The following is a 17,483-nucleotide window of genomic DNA, read 5'->3' on the forward strand; positions in this document are numbered from 1 at the left end:
TCCCTTTTTCAGAAAGAATCACCAGACACCAACAAACACACATCAAAAAAAAGTTTAATAGTGTCACAAATATCCATTTTGCACTAGTATCATTGCTACTAGTGGGCAATGTAAAAAGACTTTTGAGCATTGCAAAAAACCAAGTAATCATGCAGTTCTTCAGAAAGACACACGCGCGCGCGCGCACACACACACACACTTAAAGCTGGGATTACTGCTTGTGACACACGTTACCACACAACATCCGATCACAGTGCACTATAATGCATATTGAAATGTTTATCAGTAGCTAGGGCAATCCAAATCTTGACTACAGAAAAGGAACAGTACACAAATCCCTCTCCCTTTTGCCAATAATGGGGGTCAGGGTCTTGCAAACAGCATCAATTCATACCCTGGGGAACAGAAGAAACTACCATGATAGCAGCAAACAATAGCTTTTATTGTTAAGACTCACATCCATCTCCTAACACTGGCCAAACTACTGTCCCCCTGGGAAACTGATGACCATATTACTACCTTCACTGGCTAGCTCAACTGCCAAGCTGTACAATCTGACCTCATAACAGTGATGGATTATGCTCCTGGATCTCTTTTGTACCTGGTCTGTTTAGTATTACTGTCTCAGACTGCTTTCCCCAACATTTTGTCTCCTCTACGCCACCTTGGTCTGGACTGAACCCCAAACTGTTCATTTAAGCTAGAAATGAGTATATTCCACTGACTGGGTGTTTGTGAAGTGTGATTCTGAAGTTGATGCCATTTTCAATGTGTGTTCATTATCAACATATCATGGGCATAATATGGGGCCATTAAAATCACTGTTGGTAGGGACATTTGAAAATGTTTAGAATTGCTCTCAATTTTAAAGCATTGTGCTCATTGAAAATAAGTCTGTTTCATGGTTTTGTCTTCCTGTCCCAGATGATTTTTGTTTTGTTTAGAAAACCGTTGCATCAATATTAATTTTCCTGGCACTGTTTGACATACCGTGTACATTTTTACATACACTCTTATTTAGGTTTGTAGATTCTGGGAAAAAATAATGAAATCACTGTGGGTGTTGCATCAAGTGGAATCCACTGATGTTGATGGAAGATTTTTTCCCTCTCAACCAGTCTGACCATAGACTCAGAGTGTTGTCAAGTTCTAATTACAAAGATAGCATTAAAAAGCCTTGTCATATGACCACCACCATCTGGAAGCCTTACGTGTGGATTAGCCATTGAAACCATTTTGTTAAGGAAAAACACATCAATGAATTGGACCTAACAGAAATCCAGAATCCCATATTCAGATACGTCAAATGAAATGTAGTCACCATGTGATAATTCCATCCCCAGAGCTCAAAGGATAGTTTCACAAAGTCTATCCATGAGTAAACAATGTTACACAGGAAGTGGCTTTCAATAAAATAAAGTAAGAAGTTCGGACAACTCCTCCTCCCACAAAACCCTCCAAATTCTATGGAATATGCCCAACCCTTGATCAGGACAAAGAAGCACACAAATTTCTAATGGCTAGAGATTTGGATTACCCTGGGGCCACCCATTCTCTTGATTTTACTAGTGAAGACGTCTTTGAAGCAATACATGTCTTACTTGGAAATAACAACACATATCACAAAAGCCATGGAGAATGCAAGTGATATTAGATGTGCAGGGAGAGTGTCCCCTCCTGCCAGACACCCCGTGATTGAATATGAACAAGACAGTTCAGCTTGTTAAGACAGATCCAAAGATAGAGACTTAACATGAGCACACAGTGCTTTCCAGCAGCTGGAAAAGCTCTCAGATTGTTTGAAAAGTGAAATTACGTTAGGCAAATATTCAGAGGGGAACATCTAAGTCCCTTCTGCGTAAGCAATCTGTGTCATGCTGAGGCAGAGAGGTGAGCCTAGGTATTTACCATGGATGTAGTAGCAGCAGCTGGAAAGAATACACTGGACACCCACTCTCTCTTGTGTATACTATTTGGTGGTAATTTTAGCCCCCAATTTATAAACTTTCTTTTGACATCTGTTTTAATTACAGATCCTTTTTTTGAAAATGATCTACACACGGGGAATGTACCAAAAAGGGCAGAAAAAAGACACATGCAGACGAGGGAGATATTATCAGCAACAGCACACTCTATTCGGTATCCTATTTTATTTTCAACTCTTCATAAAGCAGTGGATTCTGGGTATTCTCTCCCCTCCCCCCTCCTGCCCCGCCAGTTCAGACTACAGAACCGCTGCTTTACAAGAAAGTGCTCAGAAGGCAGAATTAGCCAGTGCTGCAAAGTTCAGTTATGTTCAGCGTCACGGAGCCTACACCCCACTGCAGTGATGAGGGCAGCCCCTTTGCCGCTGCCGTCTTCAGAAAGAAGGAATGTCACGTCACATTTGGGCGCCAGCTCCTTTACAGTTTGATGCATGACCTTTGAAAAGCTACAAAAAACAAGGCGGAACAGTTTTAACAGTCATTTGTCTCCTGGTTTGTAGACAGCAACTTCACTGCACATTTCCCAGATTAGCAGAAGGGGGTCATGGTGACAGCATTCTGCTTTGCTGTGTTAAGAGGCACAGTCAAGAGGAGGACAGTCAACCAGAGTCTCTCCCCTCCTCACAGCCCACATAAGTGAACAGAGCCAGCCATTCACCACGGATGCATCTGGCAGAGGGAAGTCAGAAACTGCTGTGGTGCAAAGTGAATTCCTCTTTATAACTCCCACCCACACTTCCCCCATTTACAAAGTATCATGCTTTCCATAAAAATCTGTGGCTCTGGGTGCTACCACAATACGAACACTGCACAAAGCAACCTGATAGCTTTTTTCAGTTCAGATGCTAAATTCCGCACTGAAAGTGTGACCTGTTGCTACCCAGTCTTCCAATGTGCACAGCTCTGTATCATGGTCATCAGTTTCTTTCTAAGGGACATGATACAGAAAAATGCAACAGAAGCCAATAGAAATTGGATGGCTAACCCAGATTTCTGAAAGCTCAGGAACCCAGCTCCTCTACAGATTGTGTGCCAGCACACCACAATGAAGAGAAAAATTAATACATTGCTCATGTGAACATGTAAAGCTGCTTACTGAGACAGACCATGGGCCTACAAAAGACAATAGTGCTCATTCTGACTGGAAGCAGCTCTCCCAAACTTCCAAAATCAATGTCTTTCACAATGCCAGATACTGGATCCTGTTGACTAAAAATGCTGGGGATTGATCCTGGGACCTTCTACATGCAAAGCAGGTGCTCTGCCATTGAGCCGTGACCCAATCTCTGACATCAAACCAACTTCACACAGTCCTGCCCACAATACCTCTCTACCCCACCAAAGCCAAACTAAGCCATGATGCAGGAAGTTGTGCCGCCACAATGAAGAACTATGACTGTCTTTTTTTGTCCACACCATGCCTAACACCTAATACTCATGGAGGGTGAGGGCTTATAATTGTCCATAAAACTGTACAGGCTGCCCTTGCTCCAACACAAAGAAAAAGACACAGTAAAGGCAAACATTACAATATACTTACTGTGGATGAAGTTTATATAACGTCCCGTCTACCCCTACAGTTATATCCAGATGCTCTAATCCTCGGTTCTCTCTTATTTTGTCCACCACGGCTGCCATTCCAGCGCCACATAGTTGGGCGGCCCTTCGCGACACTGCCCCGCACACTGTCTTGACAATGATACTGTCATCGCAGCTGCTGTTCAGACCCAGTTGTTGGAGGATTGTACGAACCTGAAGCAGTGCTAACCTATCACTATGGAGAAAGGCCAACAAAGCAGATTTTTGAATTTGTTTCCAAATGGAGCCTTTTCTGGTTAGTGTCAAATATTTACGTAACTGAAACCTCAACAAAATTCAGGCATAAAGCTTGCATTCTTCCACAGCCTGATGCTGATTGAAAAAGTAGTAAAACTCATACTTAATATCTTATTAATGCCTTTTTACACACTGGAATTTTTAATAACAGATTTATGAACAGATTTTTAAAATATATGTATCACTTTAGGTTTTGCTATTTCTCATGCCATAATTTGGATGCATAAACATTTCTCTTCTATCCAAGAAGAAGGTTTTGAGCATGCTGAGACACTCAGGCTCCTGTCTAGGGATGCTGGAAATTTCCCAGCAACCTGCTGATAGTTGAACTTACCCTGTTTGGCAGTTATGATCAGACAGTGCCCTGACCAATTGGATTGCATCAAGCATCTCAAACAGCTGCTGAACATTAAGTTTGTGGCTGTTACGCAGAAGCCAACTCACAGCTGAAATGGGGATAAAAGGGGAGGAGGGCCCTGATCCACCACCACTTCAAAGCAAAAGTGCTACACCGTGAAGTGGTACACGTTGATCCTGCGTTGAGCAGGGAGTTGATGGCCTGTATGGCCCCTTCCAACTCTATGATTCTATGAAGCTGAAAAAAGGAGAGGACAAAGAGCTTGTTTCTCTTCCTTCCCCTCTAGGCTGGGTGGGGAGACAGAGACTGTGCTTTGTTCTCTGTGTTACAATAGTTAGATTTTAGTCCAGCAGCACCTTACAAAGCCATCAATATTTTCAGGAGATCAGCTTTCAAGCGTCAACACTCTCTTTGTCATGTCACAATAGGAAAAGGAGGAAAAGCTCGTTTCACTCCATTTTTCTGCAACCCAAACCAACAGCTTTGGGTGGGGAGAAGGGAAACCCCAAGGAAATGTGCTGCATGTCAGCAAGTATGGGAGGTAGTAAAGTTTCAAGGAAGAAATTGACTTCTAGCTGATGAACTGGAAGTCAGCTTCTGATTCTCACCCACTTCCAAAATAAACGTGCTGGCCACTGAGCAATATTCCCTAGCGGGTGCCACTATTGGTTGCAACACATGCACACTGTTTATGGACAGCTGAATAGCTTATCTATTTCCTGATTGCCTGATCACCTTTGGCTCAAGCACCCCCCATCCTGCCCCAGTGTCTTAAGTGATCCCCAATTAAAGACTTCTGTGATTCAGATTTAATCCTGGACAGAAAGCAGCATCATGCCCAAATATCTACTGCTTAAACACAGAAACAATCACTTCCTCCTCTGTAGACCCATCTGAATTTGTTTGCATTATCAGGTGTAGGAAAACCCATATAAAACCCTTCTTCTGTACTTGGGGGGGGGGGCTTTTTCCTGTGCTATGCCTATCCTAGCTCTTGCATGGTTACTCACGTGCATTTTGTACTGATGGAACTGGAAAGGTTTATTCCTCTGAACAGGAAGTGATGAATGAAGGGACAACTGTGCTTAAGGGCATTCTTTGGTCACAAAATCACTTCATTGTGTGCAGTGCTTATGTTACTATGTTCCTTTTTTTTCTTCATTCCCTTTGTGCTGGAGAGAAACAGCACTATAGCAACACTTAGTGGCACAGCAGTGGTATTTCAGCACCACCAGAGCTCATTTTAAAAGCAAACCCTTCACTCACTGCTCCCAAATGCTAGAAATCACAAGACACACATAGAGAATGCCATTTAACATGCATAATGACTGATTCCGGTGGGTAGCTGTGTTGATCTCAAGTAACAGAACTAAATACGAGTCTGACGGCACCTTTTAAAGTCAACAAAGATTTATTTAAGGTGTGAGCTTGTGCATGCACATGAAAGCTCACACCATGAATAAAACTTTGTTGGTCTTAAAGGTGCCATTGGACTCAAATTTGTTTGTTTAGTTACTGTAATGCTGTGAAGAAAGAATTCTGGATGGGAAACAAGCTATTAGTGATATAGCTAGATAACAAGATGCCCTAGTTCTGGGACATCTAGCTCACTTACCTCTCAATCTGGGAAAGGAACTTGGTTTCAAAAATGCCCCTAGTTTTTAGCGTTTCTGAAATCTGACCTCTGAAGAGGAATCCTCTTTTTGTGAAGTCAATCAAAATGTTGCGGACAATTTCTCCCAAGTACATTCCGCTGATCATCTTCTCATACCTACAACCACAGATGGAAGGACTGGTTCAGAAAGGAAAGGGCCTCCCAATACTCACAGCCTGGAACCTTCAGCTGACACCTAATTCTTTATCAAGGAAAGCCCTTCTAGGAAGGTTTTTCTTGGGGGAAAAGTAGGGGCAAGATCAGCAAGACTGAAAGAGTGAAACTAACATTCAGTCTGGCACATTATGTGCAGTGGACTTCCCCTACAATGGTGCAGGAGTCCTATCCAACTTCTCCTTCCCTTCTCCTGCTACAAGTGGATAATGACATGCTTGTTCCCTCGCTCTGTGTTAATGTCACTTGTTCAAGGGGAGAACAGGCTAAATTTTGTTGGGGGGGGTTACTTTTCCGAGTTCTTTTTGGGGGCTTGGCCTTGCTGCTTCCCTACATAGAGGGTGCATCAGCAAGTAGTGCCAGAAGCAGCATTCTTTGTCTCAGGCACATGAAGCTGTTTTATATAAGCAAGGTCAATATTATCTATTTTGAATAGAAGACCACCAGAAGAATTTAACAAACACTGGGGTTTCTTTTAAAAATATGCTGATAGATGCTGTGCTATTAATGAAGGTTAGTAACTCGATCTTTTTTCCGTTTCTTTTTTCCTTTTGAAAACGAATAAGATTTTTTTAAAATTATCTACTCTGACTGGCAGCGGCATTCCAGGATTTCAAATAAGATTCTTCTGTATCACCTGCTACCTAATGCCTTTTCAACTGGAGAAGCTAGGGACTGAATCCGGGAATTCGTACAAGCAAAAGAGATGCTCTACCATCACACCATGGCCTCTCCATCCATTGCCTTATGACTTAATCCAATGAGCACCTGAACTGGATACATGATCAGTAGCAGCCACCCCTGACAGGACAACGAGGCATGAGCTTTTACTCCCTACCCCACCCTGTATTGAAGAAGTCATTACCGTTGCTTGCCACTATTTAATGAGTATTCATCAACAGCTTTGTCATAGATTGTCCTAATGTCATCTAGGCATCCGTTGTCCCCAAAAGCGCCCCACTCCATGTTCACGCACATCCTTCCTTGGTCTCCCTCCACCATCTCTATATTTCTCATTTCCTCCATGTAACATGCATTGCTGCCGGTTCCTAGAAGAAGAAAACATTTCTATTCAAGGGGCAGAAGTGTATATTTGTCCATTATGAGGTCCCAGAGGGCAAATTATAATGACCGAGAGTCAAAGGCAATACTTCCTGGATCAGCCACATGGACAATCTAAGCCACCTGGTGGAAAAGAAAAATGGCAAGCTGTCACATCAGACTACTGATAGGAAAATGAAACATTGGTCATACCTGAAAGTTTCTTCTCTTCAGCGAGGCAAAGTCCTCCAAGGATGGTTAGGTCACGCCTCTGCCTGATCAGGTAGGGCTATTCAAATGAATTGGGTAGCCTTATCTGGGTGATCAAGGATTGCCTTTCAGTTTTTTAACAAGCTCCTGCATGAACATGTCAGTCCCAATGACCATATGTGTTTGTCCCAGACAACACCAATGTGTATCCAGATAGGATGTAGGCCTTCCTATTGGTCTTTTTTTGTTTTTTTGTTTTGGTTTTACATGTCCGTTCACTTTGTTCAGTTCCCTTGGGTGGGAAGTGGATGACTTTGCCCCACTGAAGAGAAGAAACCTTCAGGTAAGACCAATGTTTCATTCAACTTCAGTGGGGGAAGTCATCCAAGGATGGTTAGCCATGCCCCAGCTAATCCTTCCCAGGATGGGAAGGGAACCATTGCAAAGGGCACCATTACTAAGTTGCTTACTTGCTGGGGGGACCCTTCATCCAAAACTAGCTTCCTCTGAGGACCAAGTTGCCACCTTGTAGATCTCATCCACTGGAACCCTTGCAGTGAAGATGGCAGATGCTGCTGCAGCTCTGGTGGAATGCACTGTTACTCCTGGTGGTAGGTATAGGCCCCGCACCTCATAGACTTTGCAGATGCAGACCTTTAGTCAACATGCTTTGGTGGATTTGGATACCAGTCTTCCCAAACTCTGGGTGCTATGGGAGACAAAGAGCGCATCTGCGAGACGAAGAGATGCTGTCATCTTTAAATAGATTTTCAGGGCCCTGTGAACATCCAAGGTATGCCATTCCTTCTCTATATGATCCTTTAGACCTGAATCTTGCTCTGCTTCTCGGTGGGAAGAAATACCATGGCATGTTGAGTGTCTATTCTGACTCCCAGATGTACTAGGTTCCATGTCGGGATTAGGGTTGTGTGCGGCGGTGTCTGAATCAGCCGTTCCAGGCCAACGCAGCCAGCGCCGCACCACGGGGGGGAGGGAAGGTGCATGAGCCGGTGCGTAACTTGGTGCACACATGCAGGCGTGAGTTATGTACTGGCACACATGTGCCCCCCCCCCCCCCGCAGCACGGTGCTGGTTGCATCGGCCTGGAACGGTCAAGTCAGACGCTGCTGCTCACAACCCTAGTCGGGATCAGATCTTTTTAGCCTGTGCCTGATTATGCCTGTCTGTGCGGTCTTTGAAGATGTTTTCCCCGTGCTTGGACAGAACTCTGGCTGAGTGAAGAGCCACCACTGGAGCCACCACTCAACCAGGGGGATTTTCAAGTCCTCCATGGTTTTTGTTGAGAGACGGTAGATTTTTTTCACCAGGGACGTCAAGGAAGAGCTTCCACCCGACGTGGCCCATTCTGATCTCACGATGTGCTTGTAGTGGCGGAGAAAGGGGGAGATGGTGTTCTGCTGTGAAGGGTCCATGAAGATCCTGTCATCAAAGTCCACTGGCTCAGGATCCCCCAGCTTCTTGAAGGGCTCAGGTACTTGATAGTAGATTGTAGTCAGAACCTTAGACAGAATTTGCTGGAATGGTTCTGCACTAAACAACCTAGAAGAAGCCTGTTGAGGCTAGTCTTCTGTCCCTGATAGCTCTTCTTCCTCTAAGTCGGAGCAACCAGCCAGTGAAGATGTCCCAAACTCTGAGCACCCAGCTACTGAAGAACAATCTAGTTACACCTCATCCTGTGACTCTGTAGGGAAATCTCTGGAGCCTAATTTGAGTCTCTCCTTGGGCGCTGCCTGGGCCAGAGTTTGGATCTATGGGGGCCACAATGTTGTGGTTTAAGGGGGCTGCCATGATGGAGAGTGAATTCGGCACCTGAAGCACCATGAAGGTAGTAAAGTGGGGGCTGCCATTGTGGCGGCAAAGGAGGCCGCCATCTTGGTCAGAGGACTGAGTGGCAAGAGGGAAATGGGTGCCGCCATTACAGTCACCCAAGTCATCCGCCTTGGTTGTTTTACTTCCCTTGTTCTTTCTCACAGGCTTGGTGCTCCTGGCCCGACATTTTGCCTTCATCGCCATCTTGTGGCCTGTGCACTCCCCCAGCCGCCCGGAGGGACCATCTTGGAGGCTGATGGAACTCTCAGCCTCTATAGCCCCTGTGGACACAAACAGCAAAATCAAAGGTTTCTCACCCACGCGTCTGGAAGCCTCAGGCCAGTTTTCAGGAGCGTCCTTCATCTTTTTCTTTTGAGCAGATCTCCCATCCATAGCAAAGGTAGGGCGTCTTCTTCTCCTTTTGTCTTTTTTTTTAGAAGGATTTTTGGAAAATATAACCAAGTGGAGCTAGCCACAAGCCTTCTACCTGAGTGGAGGGCTATTCAAAAACTGGAAGGTCAGTTCTTGGTAACCCGAATAAGGCCACCCAATTCATTTGAATTTGAATAGCGCAACCTGAGCGAGCAGAGGGGTGACCTAATCATCCTTGGAGGACTTCCCCCCCCCACTGAAGTAGAAAGAGCTTTTCTTAACACAGCATTGATAATGGCAGTCACATCTCAACCTGATTTAGATTTACGCCAACATCAGCCCAAGTTTAAGGATTCAGGGGGCCCATAGCACCAGACTCTGTTTAAGGATTTAAAAGACCTTAGAGGAGCATCACTGACACATGCTATGCCTTAATATCTAAGAGGGCCTTCGCATTTTTGTAGCTTGTGGTCCACACACATGCTCAATTACTAACGGAGCATGCATACAGCCCTTTTTTCATTCTTGCGGTCCTGCAAGCCACATAAATATGAAGACCCTTAACAATCACAGTGTGAAAGCCCCCTAACCATACAGCAACACAGAGCTCATGGAACTGCAGGGCCTATAACAGTATTAAGAAATTTTAGACCTAGAATAGCAAGGATACTCAGAATGGATTTGGCAGAATTACAATATGGAACAAAGGTTCTGTTCAGGTCAATAATAACCCTTTAACAGCCAGACAGTTAAAGACCAGTGGCCTGTAATCTGGAGAACCGGGTTTGATTCCCTACTCCACCAAGCAGCCAGCTGGGTGACCTTGGGCTAGTCACAGTTCTTTTACAGCTGATCATGAAAAATTCTCTCAGAGCTCTCTCAGCCTCACCTACCTCACAGGGTGTCTGTTGTGGAAAGAGGAAGGGAAAGCTGTTTGTACGCCACTTTGGAATTCTTCACATAGTGGACAATGAGGTATTTTAAAAAAGCGTTCTTCAGGCCAAAATAACTAATTCATACTGCATGGCTCAGGCTAACTTTCTGACCCAATGAGGCTACCTTATCCCATGTTAAATGAAGGGTCCATCCAGCCAAGTGATATCTGCTTCTCTTAGCAGTGGCCCCACACACATTCTGACAGGAGTCATTCCCCAGCTCTCCTCAGTGGAGAGGCAGGGACTGGACCAGGGACCTCTTGCATTCAAAGCATGTACTCCTTCATCATTGCACTGTTGGCCAGAACTGGTTCCAGCATCCATTTTTTTCTTACATTTCCCAAGGGGATGCCACTTACTTGGCACTGGACTTGCCTTAGACCTCTTGCTACAGTATTAGTAAGAAAGCTAATCAGAATTAAGAATCTTACAGCGCAATCCCTATGAGGAAAGGCTGAGGGACTTGCTAATGGTCAACTTGAAGAAGAAGAGGTTGAAAGGGTGTATGATTGTTCTCCTCACGTATTTGAAAGGTTGTCATTTGGAGGAGGATGTGGTTCATGTTGATGGCAGAGGATAGGACCCACAGTAATGGGTTTATACTATGTGTAGAATGGTACCAGCTAGATATTGGGGGTGGGTGGAATTAAGTTAGAGTAGTTCAGCCGTGGAATTGGCTGCCAAAGAAGGTGGTGAGCTCTCCCGCACTGGCAGTCTTTAAGCAGCGGCTGGACAGATACTTATCCTGGATGCTTTAGGCTGATCCAGCATTGAGCATGGGGCTAGACTGTATGGCCCCTTCCAACTCTATGATTCTATGAACCCTATATGTAAAGTCACTTCAGTTCGAATCCACTGATTTCAGCTAGCATAGAAGGGAGTAACTCTGCACAGGAACGCACTGGTAAACTTGCCCCTTCATGTCCAGTGCAGCTATCCACAAAATATATCTCAGAGTAATCTGGAACTGGTACTATCACTCTGAACTTCTTCTATCTAAACAATATAAATAAAATCCAATTTAAAAACAAATAACTACATACCCACAATGAGTCCAACTTCACAATTTGGATCTTCATAAGCACAAGTCATCATCGTCCCAACAGTATCATTCACCACAGCCACAACATCCAAGTCAAATTCCTTTGATGAAACAACAGTATGAAACCACACTGGTTTTTCTTTACGTACATCAAAGCAAAATTAACTGGCTTTTGCAGTACATGGGGACCTAACCTATGTCTTCCATTTACTAATGCCTGAGCCCAGCAGTCCTTGTTTTAAACAGGAGCAACATAATACATGGTGATGTTCCATCTCAGCAGTATGATTCAGGAAATGCAACACTACTGTTAAGAATCAAAGTGAAACAGATGCTTCTACCTCTCATTTCTATCATCTATATTGATAGAATATATTTATTTTTTATTATATTTTATGTAACCACACCGCCACATTAGTGTGGCATCTTTTTGAGTCCACTCTTACAGAGCAGGGAAGATCTTTGAAGGCCTATTTTAAAAAATCAAACTATTGTTTAGAAGGGAGTTATCCATTCTTCCTTTGCACACTCTGTATTATAAAAGGTGTATCAAAGAACAAGTCAGGAAAATTCTAGCTGGGTAGCCATGTTGGCAGCAAAGGAAAACAGGAGTCCAGCTGCACCAAGCCTATCAAAACGTGATCTACTATAACTTTTAAAGAGTCAAAGCTTCTCATGAAGTGAGCTCTAATTCAAATGAGGGAATACAGTCACCTAATAACTAAGGTGCCCCTGGCTGCCTGTCTTATTTTGCAGCTTGGAAACGCCACGCATATAATCAATCCCTGAAGACATCTTCTTCTGGCTCAAAAATGAACATGTGGAAGTGATCACATGTCACCTAACTTCTTAAATTGCCCCCTCTTCTGTTCTGACTCAGATTTGTCTGATCCATCAAGTTCTGCCACAAACGTCCACATAATTTCTATTTTGTTAGAACATCTAAGTTCTTCCTACTCAGGGCCAAACTACACAAGACTAAAAAAAAAAAAGGGGAGGGGAACAGCTGACCGTGTGTACCTGTTTCATCTCAGGGCCATGGTGCAATGAGGAAAGGGCTCTTACCTCCCCCCCCCCCCCACATCTCACATATTCCTGAGGCAAAGTGGCACCCAGGAAATAGTTGCCCCATTTTTGAGTTACACACGCTCAGAATATTACACATGCAGCTCCAAAGGGGGGGGGGGATAATTTTGTGTTAAGCTGGGCTAATATCCAATTTTTCTTCTACAAGAGTGTAATAACCAGCATAACACTGTGGTTGACTAGAATAGGTAAATAATATAAAGACATTCTTAGATACTAAAAACTCCATAATTTCTGCTGGTTAATTTATTCCCATTTACCATCTGGAATTAAGCATTAGCTTGAGTAATTAATTGTTACCCATTTTATTAATTAAATAATAGTATGTATTTCATACTATAAAAATACACTATGCCAGCAATAATACTAGACTCTTACATCTACCTATATATTTGCAGACTCAATATTTTTCTTTAATCAGTCACAGGAGTAGGTAAATAATAATACACCTTTGAAGATCTATATTTCTTTACCACTTAACTCTTGTGTATGTTAATTTTCCAACATATTCTATTTTTGCCAAGCACTACCATTTATTCAGGACCAACAGACCAAAACTATGAATACCACCTGCTAACTGTAAGTAAGCACACAAAAACCTTACCTCTCTTCTTTTGATTCCTTCCCGTAGCAAATTAACAACATCCTCTCCTTCACAGTCAGTAGCCTTGAAGCCCTTGGTCCAGTTTAGAAGGATGCCCTGAAAAGTACAAAAACATTTTATTTCTGACTTTATGCACTAATAGTATATCCAATGGGAGACAGCTACTGCCAGGGCATCCAGAACATCGTAACATCTTACCTAGACTTTAATTTGAACATCATTTTGGGCCCAAATACACACACACATGTTACTATCCCAAAATTTCCCCACCCCTGGCTACGAACAGCCTGTCAAGTGATTTGCAGCATATTATTGGCTATTACTAATGTATGTCAAATAAAGGGGAGGGGCCTGGCTGTTTTGTGCTTTTAAGAAAAATCTGAGGGGGCGCAAAGACCGAATGCGCACAGAAGCCAAGATGTCTGACCCAGAAAATAAATCTGGACCAATATTTTGCTTAAGCAAGTAGGCCACAAGTAAGTATTCTTGCATGCATCTTCTCAGACAATAAATTGCAGCTCAAAACTTGCCCTCAAAACATATACTGAAAAGCTGAATTATATAATAACAATAACAAAAAGAACAACTTACAGCATCTAAACTTGTCTGCTTGCAAGGGAAAGAAAACGTAAAGCCCAGGGGCAGCCGTGCACCTTTTATTCCCATATAATCCAGAAAATCCGAGATGCAGGTGACAATGTGATCAAACAGCTTTTTAAAAAAGAAAGAAGATATCAGGCATAGACAACCATCATTTTGAAGATACATGTTCAGCATTTAAACTTCAACAATTATGTAAAAAAAATCCAAAACACTTAGCACCCTACCTCTTCTCCAGTCCCTTGCATGACCTCTATAGGAATTGCATATATTTTATTGTGCATCTCCACCATTCTCCTTTTACCACTTCGAATCTTTACAAGCAAAACTCTAAAGTTTGTTCCTCCAAGATCCAGAGCCAAAAAGTCTCCATTTTCTGCCGAGAAAACATTCAACAGATAAGGATTCAGGGACTAGAGTTGGTCATGCTTTCAGTCCTTCAGCCACTCTTATTTTGCATAAATTTGCATTTGGGCCTCTTTATAAATACTGTGTATTTTGTTTAAGAGACTAACTGAAAAGGACAGAATGGACTTATTAAATGCAAAACAACACAGAGATTGGAAAAGTTAAATGTAGTGATCTGTACAAACTGGACGTGGAAAACATGCCAGTAGATGGCACTCCACTTCCATGACAGGTATACACTCTACCAAAGCAACATCAGTGCAGTTTTCACAAGTTATTCTGAATTAAATAGGAATGTTTTCTGTTCATTACACAGAACAAATAATGCAGTCTGCAAGAATGCAACCAAAAAGGAATGCCAGCTCTGAAAGATTCGGGGAGTAAGAAAACCAATCCATTACTGTACAAGCTATGAACCAGTCTCAGATTCATCAGCACCCACAGTTGGATTTTTCAAGGAGTGAAGTTCACATGACTAGGTTATGCCCCCACCAGTAAAAAAAAAGGCATTTAAAGTAAACATGGTCCCTATTAAAGGCCTTTTGCAGATCATGAACTCCAAAGGCATTTAAAGGCCTCACTGTCCTTTTAAATGCCTTCTGCAAGAAGTGAGTTTACCTGGAAAACTTTAAAAGGTACTGTAATCTCTTTAAATGCCCTTTAAATTTGACTATCCAGCTGTCCCCCCCAAAAGTCCAGAATATTTTCAGGATTTTTCAGGCTTGGCCATTTCAGATAGCTGAAATTCACTCCCAATCTGTATCTGGCTAAAAAGAATAACCAGAAAACACCAAAAAGGTATTTTTCAGCTATTTTTCCAGCTTGGACAGAATGAATGCACCCCCCTATAAAAAACCTATCCAGCTGTATTATTTGGACCAAGAATTTTCCAAAGGAGGGGAAAGCATCACCGTGTATTTGTATGCCAAACGTATCTCCTTTCAAAAATTCTCACAATCAGGATCTCCTTTTTGGGAGGGGGCAGCATCAAGGAGTACTTTCTGTAAGAGTAGCTCAGTTGGTGGGGAGAGGAACATGCACGGAGAGAGTGCTGCCCCATTTCTGGATTTATGGTTTCCTTGCTTTACAAAAATTGGCTGGAAGAATGCTTGGCAGCCTTGAAGAACTGCCACTTCAGAGAGGAGAGCAGTCACCTGTCCCATCTGGTGTGCTGCGGACAAATGTGGGCAGCATTTTGACTTTGGCGTGGTCATGAGATTTCTTCCGGAGGCCAGCCTCTATCTCCATCCGCATCCTCTTCTTCACCTGGAGCAGCTGCTCGTTTGTGAGCTTGAACTCAGCCAGGGTGTCATTGATGAGACGGTGCTGCTCAGCCAGCCTGTAGGCGACCGCCGTCACCATGGCAGCACCCTTTCCACTGCCGCTCTCAGACAGCAGAAACCGCACGTCCGAGTCGGGCACTAAGCGCCTCACCGTTTTGTGCAGGCGCCGGGAGTACCTGCAGGAAGAAGAATGTCACATGGAAGTTAGCTCTCTTTAATTCTCGGGGAACTACATAAGAACTTGGAAAAGCCAAGTTTATTATCAAATGATACGAGTTGCTGAAGACATCTCCCTCTGTTTCAAAAATGAACCATATAGCAGTAGCCGGCCTGACAACAAGCAGCACCTCATGATACGCAAGTTGCATACAAAGACAAAGGGTTATCTAGCCCTATACAAACATCAGTGGAAGAGACTGGGAGTAATTCGCTAACACCTAGCCCTCTGGCAGGAGGATCACATTGGCCCTTTCCAGGCATGACATTTTGGGGTGCTCTGATCTTGAGTCCTGGGAGACGATGCTATGCACTAGCTCAGCCTTTGTCAACTTTGTGATCATGGAAGAATACTTTTGAAGGCTTCAAGGAGCCCTGGAAATGATGTCAACTAGCCACACCACCCTGCCATCCCCCCCCCCCGAAGTTATATGTCACCGGAAGTGACATCACCACCCATGCTAACAGGCAGGCTCGTGTGTGTGAGTGTGTGTGGAGACACAGGATACAGTTTAAGGAAGGAGTGGGCATGCAGGTTCTGTCCCTTCCCAGGAGCAGAAACCATGAGAGAACTCACATATGAGTGGGGGGAAACAATGGAAGTGGCCAGTTCCCTAACTTGCGGCTGAGTCCATTAAGGCAGGGGAGGAAATACTGTGGACCACCACTGGGGCGCCTACAGACCCCTGGTTGGGAATACCTGCACCGTCTAGTTGGTAATGTGATTACCATTTTATATAGAATAGGCAATACTCATATTTTCCATATGATTCCAGATGGTATGCGCCATCTGAAGACCAAATTTTTCAAGAGAGTGCATTTGGACATGTCAAAGCTGCCTAACGTGTATATTAGATTTTACACATAATGTCAACCATGTATGCCAACACAATTGTGTAGTGGGCTCTCCTGGCATACAACATAACGGCCAGGTTTAAGGACCAAAAAACTGGCACCAAAGCCAGTTTAAGGACTCCTAGGGCCTTACCAGAGTGCAACTTGTGCTGCACCAGGAACAGCAGGGCACCCTGCTCGGGGATAGGTGGAACTTTGGAACCAACTGACAGTTTAACTTTGCTGAAAACATTTATTAGTATTACCCTGAACTTAAACTTCCTTTGCATTAAAAAAACAACAACCTAAAAATTACCGTACAGCACTGTGGGGCCCTAGGAAATGTGGAACCTGTAACACGTGCTTACATGTGCTACTTGGATAAACTACTTCTGGGAACATGTAAATGGCTACCTACACAAAGGAATCATGTGGGTCGACTGAATGAAAGAACAAGGAAGGGAGAATAGCTGTGCACAACAAATGCTTATATAATTTTGTAACCTGTTGTTTAAATTGCACAGACATCCAACCTTTCAGATCCTAGCTAATTCCAGTTAGGTTTTTTTTGTTTTCTGGTCAACTCAATGACACAGTGTTGCTTCTCAAGCCAACACAGTTATTCCCAGGGGAAGGACAATGCCAAGTGGAGAAGGAATCACACCATGCAATTGGTCTACATAGTTCCCCCCACGGGAGCGGTTGGAACAAAATGAAAACCAACCACAGGGAAGCATTTCTTTCAGACAAATTCAGTTCAGACCAGTAAGAAGAGCATGGCCAGAAGCTTCGGGTGCTGAAAATGACACAGGCCTACTGAAATAAGAATGCTTCTAAGCTGGCCAAGATGAGGAGGCCTCAAGGTACATCACTGTTGGTAATTCCTTACCAACCTCTGGTGCTTTGGGCTAGACTGTGAGGCTTCCAACGATGCCCCACATGGAAAAGGTAACACTTTAATGTGGCTTTGGCAGTCAGAGTCTACAGCTCTAAGCAAAGATAGCTTGCAGTTAAG

General features: G+C 43.6%; 1 protein-coding gene and 1 long non-coding RNA gene across 3 annotated transcripts in view; one reads left to right on the forward strand and one right to left on the reverse strand.

Annotated features, from left to right (window-relative positions):
* Positions 1-36: 36 nt before the first annotated feature.
* HK1 (hexokinase 1) overlaps positions 37-17,483 on the reverse strand; it is a 61,963-nt gene continuing 44,516 nt past the window's right edge. For both annotated transcript variants that reach the window (XM_077350545.1, XM_077350544.1), the window contains 9 exons: positions 15,290-15,594; positions 13,955-14,103; positions 13,719-13,838; positions 13,128-13,223; positions 11,439-11,538; positions 6,873-7,056; positions 5,795-5,950; positions 3,526-3,759; positions 37-2,431 (listed from right to left, as the gene is read on the reverse strand). In XM_077350545.1, coding sequence (XP_077206660.1) covers positions 2,287-2,431; positions 3,526-3,759; positions 5,795-5,950; positions 6,873-7,056; positions 11,439-11,538; positions 13,128-13,223; positions 13,719-13,838; positions 13,955-14,103; positions 15,290-15,594 — 1,489 coding nt within the window. In that variant the 3' untranslated portion in view covers positions 37-2,286. The remainder of the gene's footprint in view (positions 2,432-3,525; positions 3,760-5,794; positions 5,951-6,872; positions 7,057-11,438; positions 11,539-13,127; positions 13,224-13,718; positions 13,839-13,954; positions 14,104-15,289; positions 15,595-17,483) is intronic.
* LOC143843850 (uncharacterized) lies at positions 3,701-9,814 on the forward strand. The gene is made up of 3 exons (XR_013233714.1): positions 3,701-3,819; positions 6,574-7,331; positions 9,253-9,814. It is a non-coding gene; the product is annotated as an uncharacterized LOC143843850 (long non-coding RNA).

The sequence above is a fragment of the Paroedura picta genome, chromosome 8 (assembly GCF_049243985.1).
Source record: "Paroedura picta isolate Pp20150507F chromosome 8, Ppicta_v3.0, whole genome shotgun sequence".
NCBI lineage: Eukaryota > Metazoa > Chordata > Lepidosauria > Squamata > Gekkonidae > Paroedura > Paroedura picta.